The 17,069-nt window shown below is 36.8% G+C and overlaps 1 protein-coding gene across 3 annotated transcripts in view; it reads left to right on the plus strand.

The window, feature by feature from the left end:
- The first annotated feature begins 1,018 nt into the window (after nucleotides 1-1,018).
- The window catches only part of LOC119250666 (eukaryotic translation initiation factor 2 subunit 3, X-linked-like), a 61,628-nt gene continuing 45,577 nt past the window's right edge, over nucleotides 1,019-17,069 (plus strand). For 2 of the 3 annotated variants that reach the window (XM_054697641.1, XM_037518325.2), the window contains exons 1-6: nucleotides 1,019-1,274; nucleotides 1,856-1,919; nucleotides 2,654-2,781; nucleotides 2,865-2,986; nucleotides 13,997-14,091; nucleotides 16,572-16,730. In XM_054697641.1, the coding sequence (XP_054553616.1) occupies nucleotides 1,206-1,274; nucleotides 1,856-1,919; nucleotides 2,654-2,781; nucleotides 2,865-2,986; nucleotides 13,997-14,091; nucleotides 16,572-16,730 (637 nt within the window). In that variant the 5' untranslated portion in view covers nucleotides 1,019-1,205. The remainder of the gene's footprint in view (nucleotides 1,275-1,855; nucleotides 1,920-2,653; nucleotides 2,782-2,864; nucleotides 2,987-13,996; nucleotides 14,092-16,571; nucleotides 16,731-17,069) is intronic. The other variant, XM_037518326.2, reaches the window with a different exon arrangement.

A 17,069-nucleotide genomic window follows, 5' to 3' on the forward strand; every position in this document is an offset into this window, starting at 1 on the left:
GTACCAGATCATAGAAACCTGCAACGTGCCCATCCTGCTGCCACACAGGAAATTATATATATGTGACATATAGACAGAGAGTGTGAGGGTGGATTCAAAACAGGGGTGGGAAGGGGAGAAAAGGTTATGGTGATAGTTCATGGGGTGCTGCTTTGGTGGGTTTTTTAGAGGGACTGGAGTTGGCAGGGAGAAATCAAATGTTGTAGAAAAGAGAACAATGATGTAAGAAAATTTAAAAAATCATTAAAAGAAACAGTAATATTGGGAATACGGGTAAGTCATCAGGAATTAGGTTTGTATTTATGTAATGTCATAAAAATAAGTTATTCAAACACTGAGCTGTTTGTACAGAAAAAAATCGTAAGTCAGTTTTCCCCCTCCACTATTTTGTAAATAAAAAGTAAGTACAACTTTGCTATATATTAGTAACTACTTCAGAAATTGTGCAATTTCGTCTTTTTAAAGGAGATGAAAGGTCAAAATTTAAAAGGGAACTTGTATGTTTGGTCTAAAGTTGTGTAGGATGTGATGTATATCATAACAACTTGTAATTTTATACGATTTAACAACATCTATGCGAAACCCATTCTGTGAGGATGAAAACAAACATTTCCTTTTCTGTAATTTTAAGACGTTAGACACTTTCAGACCTCTGAGCTAATAGCTCATTTCCGCAAGAGGTCGTCTTCCGCACAGTGGCTGGGGGTGCACATCATGGTGTCTTCCAGCGTTGGATGTGTTGCCAGTCAAGAGCGCCGTAACAACAGAGCAAGAATCTGAGTTGACTTCTCATTACTAAATTATGGATAGCTAGAGAAGAGGCCATTATGCTTTCACTCTTCACATACAATTACTGGGGCCGGTAGTAACCCCCACGGGAAATGGAAATGTCTTCGAGCTAACGGATTATTTGCATCGTTCTCACTGCTAGGGGCCTTTTATGAGGCTGTCCCCAGCCTTGCCTGCACAAATATCCAACAAATCCGGTACAAAAGAGAGAAATGAAACTTTGTCTCTTATTTTCTCCTTAGCCTGTTAGCACGCACAATAGAAGACAAACAGAATAGTCCAGGCAGTGAGGCACTTGTTAAATTAGTTACCTTCTTTTCTAAGGCCGTGACCCTAGTCGGCCCTCCCGCCTCCGCTTCCTCCCGCCTCCTAAGATCAGGCAGTGACGAGGACCACTTTTTTCGTGTCTAACAAAGATGGCGGGAGTCGAGGCGGGAGTGACGCTAGGGCTGCCGCATCTTTCTCGTCAGGATCTCTCCACTTTGGTAAGACTTTCTTGGGGGGGTGAAGCGACTGCGGAGTGGGCTTAGGAGAAAGAATGACCGAACCTTCCAGTCATTGGTTCAAATGAAGCCGTCTCCTTTGCCAGACATAGTACAGAGTTTCGTAGCCTGACGGTTTTGCGCTTGTGCCGCCACTTACGCGGTTAGGTAAATTCGCTGCCTGGGTGTTGGCATGTGCGATCTATAAACATAAGACCCACGTAAGGTTCGACTGGAAAGTCTAACTGCTATTAAAATCTACTTCTGAAATGTTTAGGACAAGCATGTGTTAAGAATGTCACATCTTTAGAACTCTGAAAGGAGCTGTTTACATTCTTCTCCGTGCTAATTCTCCTTCACGTCCAGATCTGCAGACTGCTGAGAAAATTGGTAGTCCCTTTTGTAAGTGTGAACAAGTTTTAGAGTACTTACCCCAAGCTTTTGCACAGAAATAAAAACTGCTCTTACAGGAAAACCACTTTTGGTAAGCATTGGACGACTCAAAGGAAGTCTGCCAGATAATATGAAATTATAGTCCTGCTTTGTATTACATACGGCGGCTTAAAATAAAGTTTTCATTGCAGGATGTTACCAAATTGACTCCACTGTCACACGAAGTTATCAGCAGGCAAGCCACAATTAATATAGGTAAGAATAAATAATTCCATGGATTCTTACAGTTCTGCTGATCTTACCTCACTGCTTTTCAACAGTTACTATTTTTTTAATACATTATCCAGATTATAGGAAGATTCAAATGTGTGTTGAATGTAATTTAGTCCCAATGAACAAAGAAAGAACCGGCTACATTTCTTCGAAAACAAATAATCTCCAGTATTGCCTTACAAAGATGAGGTGTGGTTGAAACACATAGACATATGAAAAGAGGGTATGCTTAATGAGTAACAAATTGGAGAAGACACAAAAAGACACTCTTGCCATTTTTTGTGGATTCCTTTTTATCTTAAATTGGGTTTTTATATATATTTACCTCATTCTAGTTACTGGAAAAGAGTTTTGGAAATATTCCTGGAAATTTCTTAGCCTACAAAACTTTGTGTTTTCAGCTTAACTTCAAGAGAATTTAATCTTTCCTGAGCTTAAGAGCATATAGGAGAGCATGATAATACAATCAGGATGGCTGTGGGGAGCAAAGGGTTTGAGTGTAGTTTTTAAACATGGTGGACAGGTAAAAATAAGTTTTCTTCACTCATGTTCCAGAGAAATATTTGCTAGAAAAGGATATGTGAATGGAAAACATGTAATCACTATTACTAGTTATAGATTGAATTACATACAGTAACTTCCAGCATTGTTTTTTACCTACAAAAATGTTTTGTGTATATTATCTGCATATATATAAATTTTTCTGTTCCTTGTAGGTACAATCGGTCATGTTGCTCATGGAAAATCTACAGTTGTAAAAGCTATTTCTGGAGTTCATACTGTCAGGTTCAAAAATGAACTGGAAAGAAATATTACTATCAAACTTGGATATGCCAATGCCAAGGTACATAGGCTACTGGGGAAGTAGATATCTCATTACTTTGTTAAATATGTAAATTACAAATTTAGTCTTTTCACTGAAACTAGATTTATAAACTTGATGATGCAAGTTGTGCTCGGCCAGAATGCTATCGATCCTGTGGAAGTAGTACACCTGATGAGTTTCCTACAGATATTCCAGGCACGAAGGGGAACTTCAAGCTTGTCAGGTGATTGTTTTTGTTCTGAATATACTTTTGTTGCTATGTGCTTGTGGCTGTGTAATTATGATAAAAATTTTTAACTCTAACCAGATGCTTTTGTGACAATTTAGTAAAAAACTAAAATTACAGTATTTCTTTTATTGCACCTTCATTACCCAAAATTAAAATACTTTATCTCAATAGTGAATTTGAGCCTTTTATTTTCTAACAAACTCTGCTATATATTATTTATATTTTTTATTTTAAAATGACTGTAAACATAGGAAATTGGAAAAATAGCATAGATGACCTGTAGGCTTAGCCTATTTTTAGTCAGCATTTTGATATTATACTTAATTATTGTGTGAAATTATAAGTATAAAGTCAAGACAAGAACTTGAGTTTGATAATAAATATGTTTGTACATTCATTTTATTTTATCATGTGTCCATTCTGTAACTAACATTGCTTTCAAATACAAAACTTAGATCACCCTCAGAGATCTTTCTGTCTCTGTTTAGCTGCCTAACTGTACTCCCTCATAACTCCTTTAATTTATGGCAACAACTCCTTTAATTTATGTCTGTTTTCTAAACAGACATTTCTTGGAAATGTTATATATATTGATTACAACTTGTTACCTTTTGAGATGGGTTTGAGAGTGTCACTAGTTTCTGTTTTTATCTTTTGCTGTTAATGGACTTAATTTTTAAAGTGGTTTTATAGTAACAGTAATAGTAGTAGAAGGTACAACAATGTCTCAAACACTTCTAACATTTGCATATAATTAGTCTCCTCCATTTTCAACACCTTTTATTAGAATCTTATTTCTGAACTTCAGTGAACTTACGTTAACACATCATTGTCAAAGTCCATTGTTTATATTAGCGTTCACCTTGGTAATTATAAGTTTTATGGCTTTGGACAAATTTATAATGGCAAGTGTTTGCCATTATTGTATTACCCCGAATAGTTTTGCTGCACGAAAATGCTCCTGTATTCCACTAATTTCTTTGTTGGCAATAGAGATCTTTTTATCTCTATGGTTTTGGGATTTCAGACAAATATATCTGTTTATGTAGACGTATTTGATACTTATATGTGAAATTGTAGTTCTTGGCCATTTTAGGTGGGCTTTTTTCATTTAATAAACATTAAAATTTTCTGATGTGAACCTCAATTCATTTCTTTTTAGTACTGAATAATACTCTGTTGTCTGGATTTATCATTCACCTGGTGAGGGAAGTCTTGGTGGTAACTGCTGAGTTTTGGCAATTATGAATAAATTTGCTAAAAAATCTGCCTGCAGGTTTTTTGTGTTGAATGTTTTCAGCTCATTTTATTAAAATACAAGAGTACCCTTGCCACATCATAAACATAAAAATGTATGTTTCATTTTGTAAAAAAGAACTATATTCTTAAAATAACAGTACAGTTTTGCATACACATTAATAACGAAGGTGCTCATTATTCCACATTTTTTGCAGCATTTGGTATTTCAGTGTTGGATGGACCTGTTGGCCTTTTTAATTGAGGTGTGGTGATTTTGTTAGTTTGTTTTTTTTTTTTAAGACTTTTTATTTTCCAGTGACTTGAAATGCAACGTTTTCTCATGTTTATTTGCCATCTGTAAGTCTTTGAGGTGTCTGTGAGGTATCTGTTAAAGTCTTTGACCCATTTTCAAGCCAGGTTGTTCCTTCTGTATTGTTGAGTTGAAAGTTCATGTGGGTACTGCCCTTTGAGACATACGTCTTTTGCAAATAGAGTTCCTAATATGTGACTTGTTTTTTCATTTTCTTCAGTGTTTTTTCAGAGAAGCGTATACTTTTTTTTTTTTTTTTTAAATGTTTATTTATTTATTTATACAAGCACTGGGTACAGTCAGAAGCGCAGGAGGGTGAGAGAATTCACCAGAGCCAGAGCGGGGAACAGAACAGGCAGAAGAACCGAAGTACACTGCTGAGGGGAGCAGCGGGCAGCAGGAGAGGTCTGGCTCCATGTGGGACCCTCCTCCAGTTGCCGGGGAGCAGCCGGGGATCGAACCGGCACTGCAGAGGCTGCGGGCAGCTTCGCAACCCAGAGCTCAACCGCTGCACCACCAGGGAGGCCCAGAAGCGTATACTTTTAATGAAATTTGGTCTAATAGTTCTTTCCTGAGTCATTCATTGGGTGTTACGTGTAAGATGTCATTGCCATAACCAAGGTGATCTAGATTTTCTCCTCTTATTTGTAGAAATTTTATACTTTTCAGGCCTCCCTGATGGCGCAAGGGGTTGAGACGCAACATATGAGGCTGTCTGCGCAGCCACTGTAGCATGAGTTCAGTTCCCGGCCTGCCAGGGAGCTACCCACATGATGTAGCAGACCTCTCCTGTCTCGCCCACTGCTCCCCTCAGCCGTTTATTTCAGTAGATCTGCCTGTTCTGCTCCTTACTCTCTCTCTGGTGATTCCTCTCACTCCTCACACCTCTGGTCTGTACCCCAATTCTTTTATGTATAAATAAATTAAAAAAAAAAGAAATTTTATACTTTTCACATTGAGGTTTGTGATCATTTTCAAGCTATATTTTATCTCTTTGAAGACGTGTCTTTTTTTTTTTTTTTTTGGTGTTTTTTTTTTTTTTTTTTTTTTTGATACGAGTAGTTTGAACACAATATGTTGTGCTCCATTGTATAGCCTTTGCTTGATTGTGAAGATCGAGTTAATTGCATTTCTATGTGTACATTCAGTTCATTCAGTTAATATATTCACTTGCTAGTATCTACCGTCTTGATGACTGTGTCTTTTTTTAAAATTTATTTAATTTTCTTAACTCAGTGTTCTCCCATCAAGTTTAGTCTCTGGTTCAACTATCACCATCTCACCCTTGAACTGTCAGCATAATCTCATGTGTTCTTTGTCCCCTCTTTTGACACCTTTCCCTTTTTCTTGCTGTTTGCCTCAAATCTATGGTAAGATGAAAGTTTTGTCTTTTTGCTGACCCTTTGTTTTATCAGGGTCTCCCTGATAGAATTTAAGAAAATTTATTGTGACATCATCTAATAATTATCTTTTTCTCCAGACATCCTCCACCCCTGGTTTAGTGTAATCCCTTCTCACTCCATCTATGACTTTTATCTTTTTTCACAAAGGACATGAGTTTATATTTTTTGATCACTCAGTAGTATTCCGTTGTGTATATATCCTACCTCTCTTTGGTCAAGTTACCTGTTTTGGGGCATTTGGGTTGTTTCAATAACTTTTAAGTATCTTCCACAGCTTTCCACTGGGCCTGTTTGCGTTTCCACCGATAGGATAAGAGGTTTCCTTTTTTACCACATTCCCACCAGCATTTATTGTTGCCACTTTTTTGTTTTTGTTTCTCTGATATGGGCCATTCTCACTGGCATGAGGGGATACCTCACTGTGGTTTTGATTAGCATTTCCCTGATAATGACTGGTGTTAAACATTTTTTTATATGCCTATTCATTTGCATTTCCTCTTTTTAGAAGTATCTTTTAGTTCTTCTGTCACTTTTTAACTGGGTTATTTGCTTATTTTTATTGAGTTTTGTAAGCTCCCTTGGGACCTTTGATACAAGAGCCACAAAGTCCACAAGTTTAGCAGGAGAGCTTTTGCTATTCCAATTTTGGCAATATTTGTTCCATTTTTTGAATAGTGCCACTGAGATTTTTACTGAAATTGTATTGAATCTCTAAATTTGGGTAGGATAACCATTTTGACAATATTTCTTTCAATCCATGAGCAAGGAACATCATTGTACGTAGCACACATATTTTCTCCTATTCTGTAGGATGTCTTTGTTTTGGTTGTTGTCTCTTTTGCTGCACAGAAGCTTTTTCAGTTTAGTTTAATGTAGTTTTAGTTTAACATCATCGCAGCTGTTTAATCTTTTTTCTTTCATTTACAGTCTTTGGAGATGAATTCTCAAAGATGTTTCCAAGATGTTTGTCATTTTGTGTTTTACCTATGTTTTCATCTACATGCTTTTTGATTTCAGGGTTTGAGATGGTTTTTGTGTGTGGTGTGAGGTAGTAGTCTATTTTAATTCTTTTGTGTGTGACAGTCCAGTATTCCCAACACCATATATATAGAGCTGTCTCTTCTTCCAGTATATTTTGTTTGTTCATTTGTTGTACATTAGTTGATCATACATGTGTTTGATCAACTAATTGTTTCTGGACTTTCAGTTCGATTATATTGACTGTCTTTTTGTTCCAGAAACATGCTGTTTTAATTATGTTTTTGTAGTGTAGCTTAAAGTCAGGATATATAATGCAACCATTCTTCACATTTTTAGCAGGAGATCTTTAGTTATTCCAATTTTGGCAATATTTGTTCCATTTTTTGAGTAATGCCACTGAAATTTTTACTGGAATTGCACTGAATCTCTAAATTTGGGTAGGATAACCATTTTGGGAATATTGATTCTTTCAATCCATGAGCAAAGAATGTCTTTTCTTTACGCCCTTCCTTTATTTCTTTTAATAAAGATTTATTTTTATTTACTTACGTATACAGGAACTGGCTGGGGATTGAACTCATGACACAATGGCAGGTGATATCTTGAAAAAGCTGAGACTTTAACCCCTGTTCCACCAGGGAGGACCCTTCTATTTTGTGTGTGTGTGTGTGAGAGAGAGAGAGAAAGAGAGAGAGAGACCCTTGCCAGCAGCTGGGGAATGAACCGGCGCTGCAGAGGCTGCGGGCAGCGTCGCAACCCAGCACTCAACTGCTGCGCCATCAGGGGAGGCCATATATTTTTTTTAAGATTTATTTATTTATGCATACAAGATTGAGGTGCAGGCCAGACATGTAGGGGTGAGAGGATTCACCAGAGACAGGGTGTGAAGCAGGACAGGTGGATCTATTAAAATACACAGCTGAGGGGAGCAGCAGGTAAGACAGGAGAGGTGTGCTGCACCATGTGTTCACTTTCCAGGCCTGGGATAGAACTGGTGCTGCAGTGGCTGCAGATGGGAGGTCCCTCCTTCTGTTTCTTTTAAGAGTGTTTTAACAGTTTTTCTTTCCATAATAATTTGTTAGGTTTATTTGCAGCAATTTTTTTTTGTTGTTACAGCTGCCATTGGGATGGTTTTCTTAATTTCTTCCTCAGAAGATTTAAGAAGGCTACTGATAATTGTATATTGATTTTGTTATCTGCTCGTTTACTGAACTGGCTTATTGTTTTAATTAGCATTTTCATGGATTTTTTGGTTTTGTTTCTCTCTGTATTGTCACATAACATGCAAATAATGACAGTTTTTTTCCTTCTTTCTCTATTTGAATATCTTTTGTGGCTTTTTCATGCCTAATTGCTCTAGCTAGGACTTCTACTAATATATTGAAAAGCAATGGTGGAAGTGGATGTCAAGTCTAGTTCCAATTCTTACAGGGAATACTTTCTGTTTTTCACTATTCTGTTTTTCACTAATTAAGAGTGATTGTAAGGTGTGCATTTACTATATGTGGCTTTTATTATGATAAAACTTACTCCTTTTTGCAAGGGCCTTCAAAAATAAATGGATGTTGCAATTTATCTTTCTTGGTAGCTATTGATATGATCATTGGTTTTTATTTTGCCTTTTGTTGATGAGATGAATTACAATAATTGATTTTCAGATGATGAACCATCTTTGAGCTCCTGGTAGAAATCCAAGAAAACTTGGTCATGGTATATAACCTGTTTAATGCAGTGTTGGGTTGGGTTTACTAAGATTTTATTGAGGAAATTTGCATTTGTGTTCATTAGGGAGATTGGCCTACAGTTTTGCTTTTTTGTGTCATCTTTCTTTGGTTCTGTATAACTGTAATGTTGGCCTTGTAAATGCATTTGGTAGTATTCCTTCTTTCTCAATTTTGGAAGACTTTAGCAGGATAGTTCCTCTTTGAACATCCCATAAAACATCGGTTGTGAAACCATTTGGTCCTGAACTATTGTTTGTTTGTTTTTTTTTTTTTTAAGGGTTAATGCTTTAATGCTGACTTTTATTTTATTTTATTTTATTTTATTTTATTTTATTTTATTTTATTTTATTTTATTTTATTTATATAAGCACTGAGTACAGTCAGAAGCACAGGAGGGTGAAAGAATTCACCAGAGCCAGAGCGGGGAACAGAACAGGCAGAAGGACTGAAACACACTGCTGAGGGGAGCAGCGGGCGGCAGGAGAGGTCTGCGCGCCATGTGGGACCCTCGCCGACCGGGGATCGAACGGCGCTGCTGAGGCTGCGAGCAGCTTTGCAGCCCAGCGCTCAACCACAGTGCCACCAGGGGAGGCCCCTGAACTATTGTTTTTGAGGAGGGTTTTGATTATTGTTTAAATTTACTTGCTTGTAATTGCCTTAAGTTTTTGTTTCTTCTTTATTCAGCTTTATACGGTTTTAAGAATTTGCTTATTTCACCTAGATTGCTGAACTTGTTTGAATACAGATGTTCATAGTAATAGCTAATTATATTCTGGATTTCTTCTGTCTGTTGTAATTTCTTTCATTTGTGATCCTGTTTGAGTTTTCTCTCCTTTTTTCTTTTTGAACATGGCGATAGAGTTTGTCTTTTATTTGTTTTTCAGAGAACCAATGTTTGGTTTCATTGATCTTTTAGGATTTTTTTTAATTTTTATATCATTTATTTCTTTCTGAATTATTATTATTTCAATTCAACTGAATTTGGGGGGTCTTTTGTTCATCTGCTGGTTCTTCGAGATGGGAAATCAGGTTGGTTTGGGGGGGAATTCTTTCTTGTTTCTTGATGTGACCTGTGCTACTGTATACTTTCTTCTTGTTATTGTGCCCATTGTACTTCATTTCAAAGTATTTTTAGATTTCTTGTTTGATTTCCTCATTAATCCAGTTGTTTTCAGCCTCCATATAGTGGGGGGATTCCTTGCTTGCTTTTCAAAGTTGATTTCTAGTTTGATGCCTTATGGTCAGAGAAGATACTGGTTTAATTTCAGTCTTCAAATTTGTTGATATTTGTCTTGTAACCCAGCACGTGATTAATCATGGTGAATGACCCATGTATACTTGAGCAAACTGTGTATTTGGTTTTTAAGAGGTACAGAGGTCTTTAGATGTATGTTTGATGTGGTCTAGATCTTTATTTAGGATTGCTATGTCCTTGTTTTATTTCTGTCTTACTGTTCAGACCATTGGTGAGAGAGGGGTGCTGACGCAAACATTTTCTATCATGGCTGTTTTCAGAGGTGATAGCAATCCTCTAATACATTTTCGTTCTCCCTCCTTTGGTGAGTGTACATTGATGAGTGTTAGGACTTCCTGTTGTGTCGTCCCATTGATAATTGTGTGTCCAATTGATCATGTTTCTTACAACCTTTTTTAGGTGAAGTCTATTTTTTAAAAAAAGTTATATATTTATGCATATGAGAACTGGGGTACAGGCCAGAGGTTCAGGGTTGTGAGAGGATTCACCAGAGACAGTGGGGAACAGAACAGGCAGACTGATTGAAGTATACTGCTGAGGGGAGCAGCAGGTAAGTTAGGAGAGGTCTGTTGCACCATGTGGGTAGCTCCCTGGCAGGCCAGGGATCGAACTCGTGTTGCAGTGGGTGGGGATTGCTCCCTAATACTGCATCTTAACCCCTTGTGCCCCCAGGTAAGCCACTGGTTTGAAGTCTATTTTATCTAATACTACAAGTATGGTTGCCATTGCCCTCTTTTGGGGACATTTGCATGTAGAATTGTTTTTCCAATCCTTTACTTTGTCTTTAAGATCTGGTTGGATTGTGTTCTGTAATTCAGCATGCTACTCTATGACATTGAGGAGTTTTGTCTTTTACCTTTTTTTTTTTTTTAAAGATTTATTTATTTCTACAAAAACTGGGGTACCGGCCAGATGGTGGGAGGGTGAGAAAATTCACCATAGACATAGGGAGCAGAATAGAGGCAGACAGACCAAAGACACTGCTGAGGGGAGCAGCAGGAGAGCTAGGAGAGGTCAGCCATGCCATGTGGGTTTCTCCTAGGCAGCCAGAAATTGAACCGGTGCTGCCTGGGCTGTGGACAGGTTCACAGCGCTTCACTCAACCCACTGCACCATCAGTGAGGCTCCTTACCTTTTTTTAAAAAAAAAAAATTATTTCTTTATTTTTGAATAGAAGACCTGGAATGTAGGCCCGAGATGTGGAAGGGCACATCAGACACACTGGGTGGGGAGCAGAAAAGTCGGATCTACTGAAATACACTGCTAAGGGAAGCAGTAGGTGAGAAAAGTGAAGTCCTGCTGCGCCTTCTGTAGGTCAATTCCCTGTCTAGGGATCGAATTCTAGTGGTAGAGGTGATAGTGCCCAGACTCAATTCCTAGACCTCAGGGAGGCCTTAGTCCATTTACCTTTAAGATGATCATTGACACATGAATTTATTATTAGCATTTTGTAATTGTTTTGTGCTTCTGCTCAATACCTTGTTCAGTTACTCCTGTTCATTCCTTCTGTTGGTTTAGATTTTGTGGCTTCTTGTAAAATTTCTTGGAGCTGGAGTTTAGTAGTAACAACTTTCTGAAGATTTTGTCTGTCTAGGAACATCCATATTGCTCTCTCTCCCTTAAAGGAAGGAGAGCTTTGCAGGCTAGAATATTCTTTGCTGACATTTTTGTCTTTTTTTTTTTTTTTTTAAAGATCTATCCATTTTTATATAAAAGCTGTGGCACAGCCCAGAGTTGCTGGAGGGTGAGAGGACTCACCAGAGACAGAGCGGGGAACAGCACAGGCAGACTGACTGAAATATACTGCTGAGGGGAGCAGTGGGCCACACAGGAGAGATGTTCCGTGCTATGTGGGACTCTCCCTGGCCAGCCAGGAATCAAACCCACACTGCAGAGACTGTGGAACAGCTTCTCAGTGCTGAGCTCAACCCACTGAGCCACCAGGGATGCCCAGGCTTGGTTGTTTTTTTGTTTTTTGGTTTTTTTTTTAATATATCACTCCATGTTCTTGTGGCCTGTAATGTTTCTGCAGTATAGTCTGATGTCAGCCTGATTGGTTTTCTTTTATAGATTATCTTTCTCCTTCCACGTCAGCTTCATTATTTTTCGTTGTCTTGAACTCTTGGAAGCTTTGCTGTGATGTGTCTTGCTGTAGTTTTCCTCTGTTATGGTAGTTTGTTGTCCTGTCTTCCTATATGTCTGTTTTCATTTCCTTCAGTTTTGGGAAGATCTCTTCACTTTTTTCCTTGAATAGTTCCTCAATTTCCATGTCTTTTCTTCTGGGATTCCTATGATTTAATCTTTCCTTTGCTGTTGGTGCCTGATAATTCTTGAAATACTTCCTCATTCTTTTTCCTTTGTAGATCACTTTCCTTTAGGTTTTGTTATTGTTGTTTGTTTCTTTTTTCTTTTTTTGTAACTTCAGGAGTACTGGTTTATTCTTTCATAGCACCTATTTTCATGTATATTTCCAGAATTTTTTAGCTCTCCTCCATTGATCTTTTAATATCCTATAGCTCCTTCATTTTTTTAGTTTCAATCTCATTTACCTGTTCGTTGATTGTGTTTCTCATAGCTGTCTTTTCATTTTATATTCTTGAATTTTTAAATTGTTAGAATTTTGATTTCTTCAAGTGTCAAGCAGAGAAATTCTTCTATATCAGTGTATTGGGTACTAGAGATTAATATTCTGTCTATGAAGTATCATTCCCAGGAGGGTTTGCTTGACAATTTGCATTTTTTTTTCTCCTCATTGTTTGTTTTTGGGCTTGCTCTGTCCAGTGGAGGTTGTCCAGTTGGGTATGTCCTTGCTGTTGGGACTGTTTGGTGTCTATCTGGGTAAACTGCTGATAAGTGCCACAGATGACTGTATAAGATTACTGCAATAGAGTACTCCCTGACTTTACCTGACCAGGCTATGGTTTGCTGAGTTCTATGGAGGTTTTGTTTCTCTATGCTGTTGTCCCTCCCAGAGGTGCATCCTGTCCTTTACCACACGCTAGTGTAGCTCTGATTATTCTGACTTTTGCAGTAAATGTTGAAGTGGGTAAAGACAGAATTATCTGTCTTTAAACTTTGATATTTTCAGTGACCACTGTGTTGGCTATGCTGAGTTTTAACTCTTTGTATCATTTTAAAATAAGTTTGCTAGCACTAACAAAATAATAGGGTATTTGATTGGATGTCAATGAATCAGTTCGTCAGTAAAGAACTGACATCTTAACATTGAGTTGCCTACTCATTGGTTCACCAATTGTTATTTCATTTATTAGACTCAAGATTTTTCTCTTACAGATCTTGTACATTTTTGTTAGATTTGCACCTTTATTACTTTACTAGGGGTGCTAATGTGTAAATGGTTTGTGTGATTTAATTTCACGTTACACTAATTATAAGAAAGTAATTTATAATTCATGGTCCTCAGGGACTATAGTTTTCAGACATACTCAGTCATCCTTGCATACTTAAAAACAAACTTGTCACCCCTACTTAGGTTAACCGTTTAGGGTTGGGCTGCTTGAGCAGTTTTTAAATAGTTTGCTAAGGTTAATCCTTAGAAGAAAAAATTGGTAGTTCATCAAAGTTGAAAATAATATTTCAGCAAAAGAACCTGTTGGTAATCAAAAGATAAGAGACTGACCCAAAGGAAATATTTATAAATTACATGAACTCTCAAAAACTCAACAACAAAAGAAATGCTTCAACTAGAAAATGGATCACGGACTTGAAGAGTATCTGTAACCAGCAAATAATGTAAATAAATGTCATTTTGTTCATTAGGTTTGGCTCTCAAATATATGATATTTAGTATATATTCTATAGTCTGTCTTCACTTTGACTGAATTTGGACGTTTCCCCAACTTTTTTAAGAGCCTTGTTTTTGGGTAAAGTACATCTGCAAAATGATCTTCAGTCATCTTGATTTCAGCTAGTAATGTCACTTTGAAATTCTGGGACTCTCAAGTTTATAGCCATTTTACTTTGTAGCAAGATTGTTTTTGAAATGATTAATTTTCAAAAGTCTTTTTTTGTATATGTAAATATTTATTGAAGCTAATTAAATAATTATTAAAACTGGTTCTTGATTATTAGACATGTTTCCTTTGTTGACTGCCCTGGCCATGATATTTTGATGGCAACTATGCTGAATGGTGCAGCAGTGATGGATGCAGCTCTTCTGTTGATAGGTAAATAAATCAGAATTGGTTTGGACAAATCTTTGTGAAATTAACCAAGATGAGATGTTTAAAGGGAAACACTGATCTCTATAGTAGCAATTAATGGAAACTACCAGACCATCTAAATTAGCATGCATGGCATGTATGCTTATCATCACAAAATACCCAATAAGGGGAACTAAACACCCATAACTTTTAAGTCAACAGTCCATTTTTCCCACTGTTCTTTTATTTAGATTTTTGTATACAAGTGTGTAAGTGGTATGGAGGGAGTGTTTTGATTTTTTTTTTTAGAATGGCTCATGTTTCTTATTCAAATGTTTAGAGGTGTTTTTGGTAAGAGGCTGCACAGAATCCAGGGGAAAATATAAAATTAGAAGGCACTGTTGTTACACAAGGTTGCTTTACTGCTGACACCAACTGTAAGTTTAGAGTGTTGGCCAAACCGCTCAGGTTTGTTAGATTCAGATATCACTAACAGCTATTACACTTGTATTGAGTCATTATATTGAGTTTAGTAAAAGGAGGAAGAAGGACTTCAGGAAGATTCTAAAGATGAAACTTCCATTGTTATCTTTGTGTAAAGAAGAGTTACTCTCCTGGTATCAATGGTGACATTCCATACAAAAATACCACCAAGCAGGGAAGCTACGCAGTTTCAATATTTAGAGTTTTTATTGCATTTCCTGCAATTGAAATAACACATATGGTTGATTTCATCTCCATATCTACTGAGACTTCATGTCATCACTCTAAATCATATGGTATGCCTTTCAGGCATTGTCTCCCTTTACCCTACCATTATGGATGTGACTGTCTCACCCTAAGAGCTGGTATGGTAAGCCCCAATCTTCTCTTTGCATGACAAATGTTTTGAGAGAAACAACAAACTTCTCAGATAGAAGCCAATCTTGTAACCTTACTTAAAAAGTGACATCCCATCACTTTAACACTGCTCTCTCTGAAGTAAGTCTTTAGTTTCCTCATATTTAAAGGAGGGAGTAACAGTGGTGTTGAAGACTGAGAGATAAGGCCAGGAGTGATCTTTGTTGGTATCTACCTCTAAAGCTTTGATAATAAGGTCACTCATATGAAGGATGATATATATAGGTTATCTTCAGAAAGTCCTAAGACAAAGACCATCCCTGTTTAATATCAAGACCAGATGGTTTACTATAGAAGATTGTGGCTTTTATGACGTATGAATGTGGTATGAATGTGGTTTAGCAGAACTATTCATTGATGTATTGAACACATATCCTGCTAGTTATTTTTTAAGATGTTTTAAGACAATGTTTTTAAGACAATGTTTTAAGACAATGTTTTTCCTTTTATTAAAAAAAAAAGTGAATTGTGCTTGCTATTACCATGAGGCAAAGACAAATATATCCCACTTTCGAAAAGCTTTATTTATGTGACTGATTATTTAAAAGACCTCAATTAGTAACTGAGTTTACTAGCCAAAAGAAACCGAGAGAACTTTTGCTTAATGAGGAGGTAACAAAACAAAAACAATGTTTAGCTTTTGCTTGAAGGTTGCAAGTCAATATGAGAGCAGTGCTCCACCTTGACTAACAAGAGTATCCCTCCAAGTTCCTTCCCTGAGAGTAAAGCTATGGGTGGTATATTTGCCATATCATTTCTGCTGTTGGTATATGTTGGTGGTTTTTAGGACTTTTACTATATGTTGTTGAGGTTGAGCACACTGAAACTTTTTCCATAAAAATGGATGATAATTATTTCTTTGCTTTATGGGAGTCAGCTAACAAAAATGCTCAGTTTTTTAACTGGAGAGCCCCATAACGCAAAACTTAATTTTGAGCATAGCAAACATTTAATTGCTATTTTTCTGGCTTAGAGGTTTTTTCCTCTGGCCCAAACTGATTACCATAATCTGTCAGGAAATCCTACAATTACCAAGATTTGTCTGAAGCTGAAGAATTGGCTTATAAATTTACGTATTTCCTAGTTCTTTCTCACATGGGGTTTTTACGTAGTTGCCCCAGTCTTCTCATTGCATGACAGATGTTTTAGAGAAACAACAAACTTCTCAGATAGAAGCCAATCTTTGTAACCTTGTTTAAAAAGTGACATCCCATCATTTTAACACAGCTCTCTCTGAAGTAAGTTGTTAGTTTCCTCATATTTAAAGGAGGGAGTAACATGGTGTTGAAGACTGGGAGATAGGGCCAGGGGTCATCTTTGGTGGCATCTACCTCTAAAGCTTTGATAATTATAGTTCTTGTTAGCTATTCTAAACATACAGCTAAACACAAACCCCCCTTACCGCCCACTCCATCCCCCCTGGGAATCTAATGCAATCAGATTAATGGAGTTTAAACAGGGTATCTAGGAAAACAATAATGTTATCCAGAAATTTGTTTTCAATTGGACATCCAAAGTATTTATTAGATATAACCTAATTGTTATTAGTCCTCTTCATTTTTTGTTTGTTCTATTTTGTCTTTAATTTTTCATTATCAATTTAGCTGGTAACGAGTCTTGTCCCCAGCCTCAGACTTCTGAACACCTTGCTGCCATAGAAATTATGAAGCTAAAACATATTTTGATTTTACAAAATAAAATTGATTTGGTAAAGGAAAGTCAGGCTAAAGAACAATATGAACAGATCCTTGCATTTATACAAGGTAAGAAGCTGTAATATTTAGTGAGTATCTGTACTGCTCTGAAAAGCAGATTAATTGAAAGATGAAGTGAATTTCTGGGTTGTAAACCTTGCTTACTAGTACTTACTTAACATATTTGTTGCTTTTAGCCATTGTTTGAACAGCATCACTGAAGCCTGTTTCTGAATTTGATGTGTTCAAAGAGCACTGTAGACAGAAAAGAAGTGATTTTATTACTGACCAAATTTTTATCCTTTTCTTTTTTACTTTTTTTTTTTTACTAATTTTTTTTACTTTTCTATCTTTTTTTAAAAGATTTATTTATACAAGAACTGGGGTACAGCTCAGAGGTGCAGGAGG

Source organism: Talpa occidentalis, unplaced genomic scaffold (assembly GCF_014898055.3).
Source record: "Talpa occidentalis isolate TD23 unplaced genomic scaffold, MPIMG_talOcc4v2.1 talOcc4.18, whole genome shotgun sequence".
Taxonomy (NCBI): domain Eukaryota; kingdom Metazoa; phylum Chordata; class Mammalia; order Eulipotyphla; family Talpidae; genus Talpa; species Talpa occidentalis.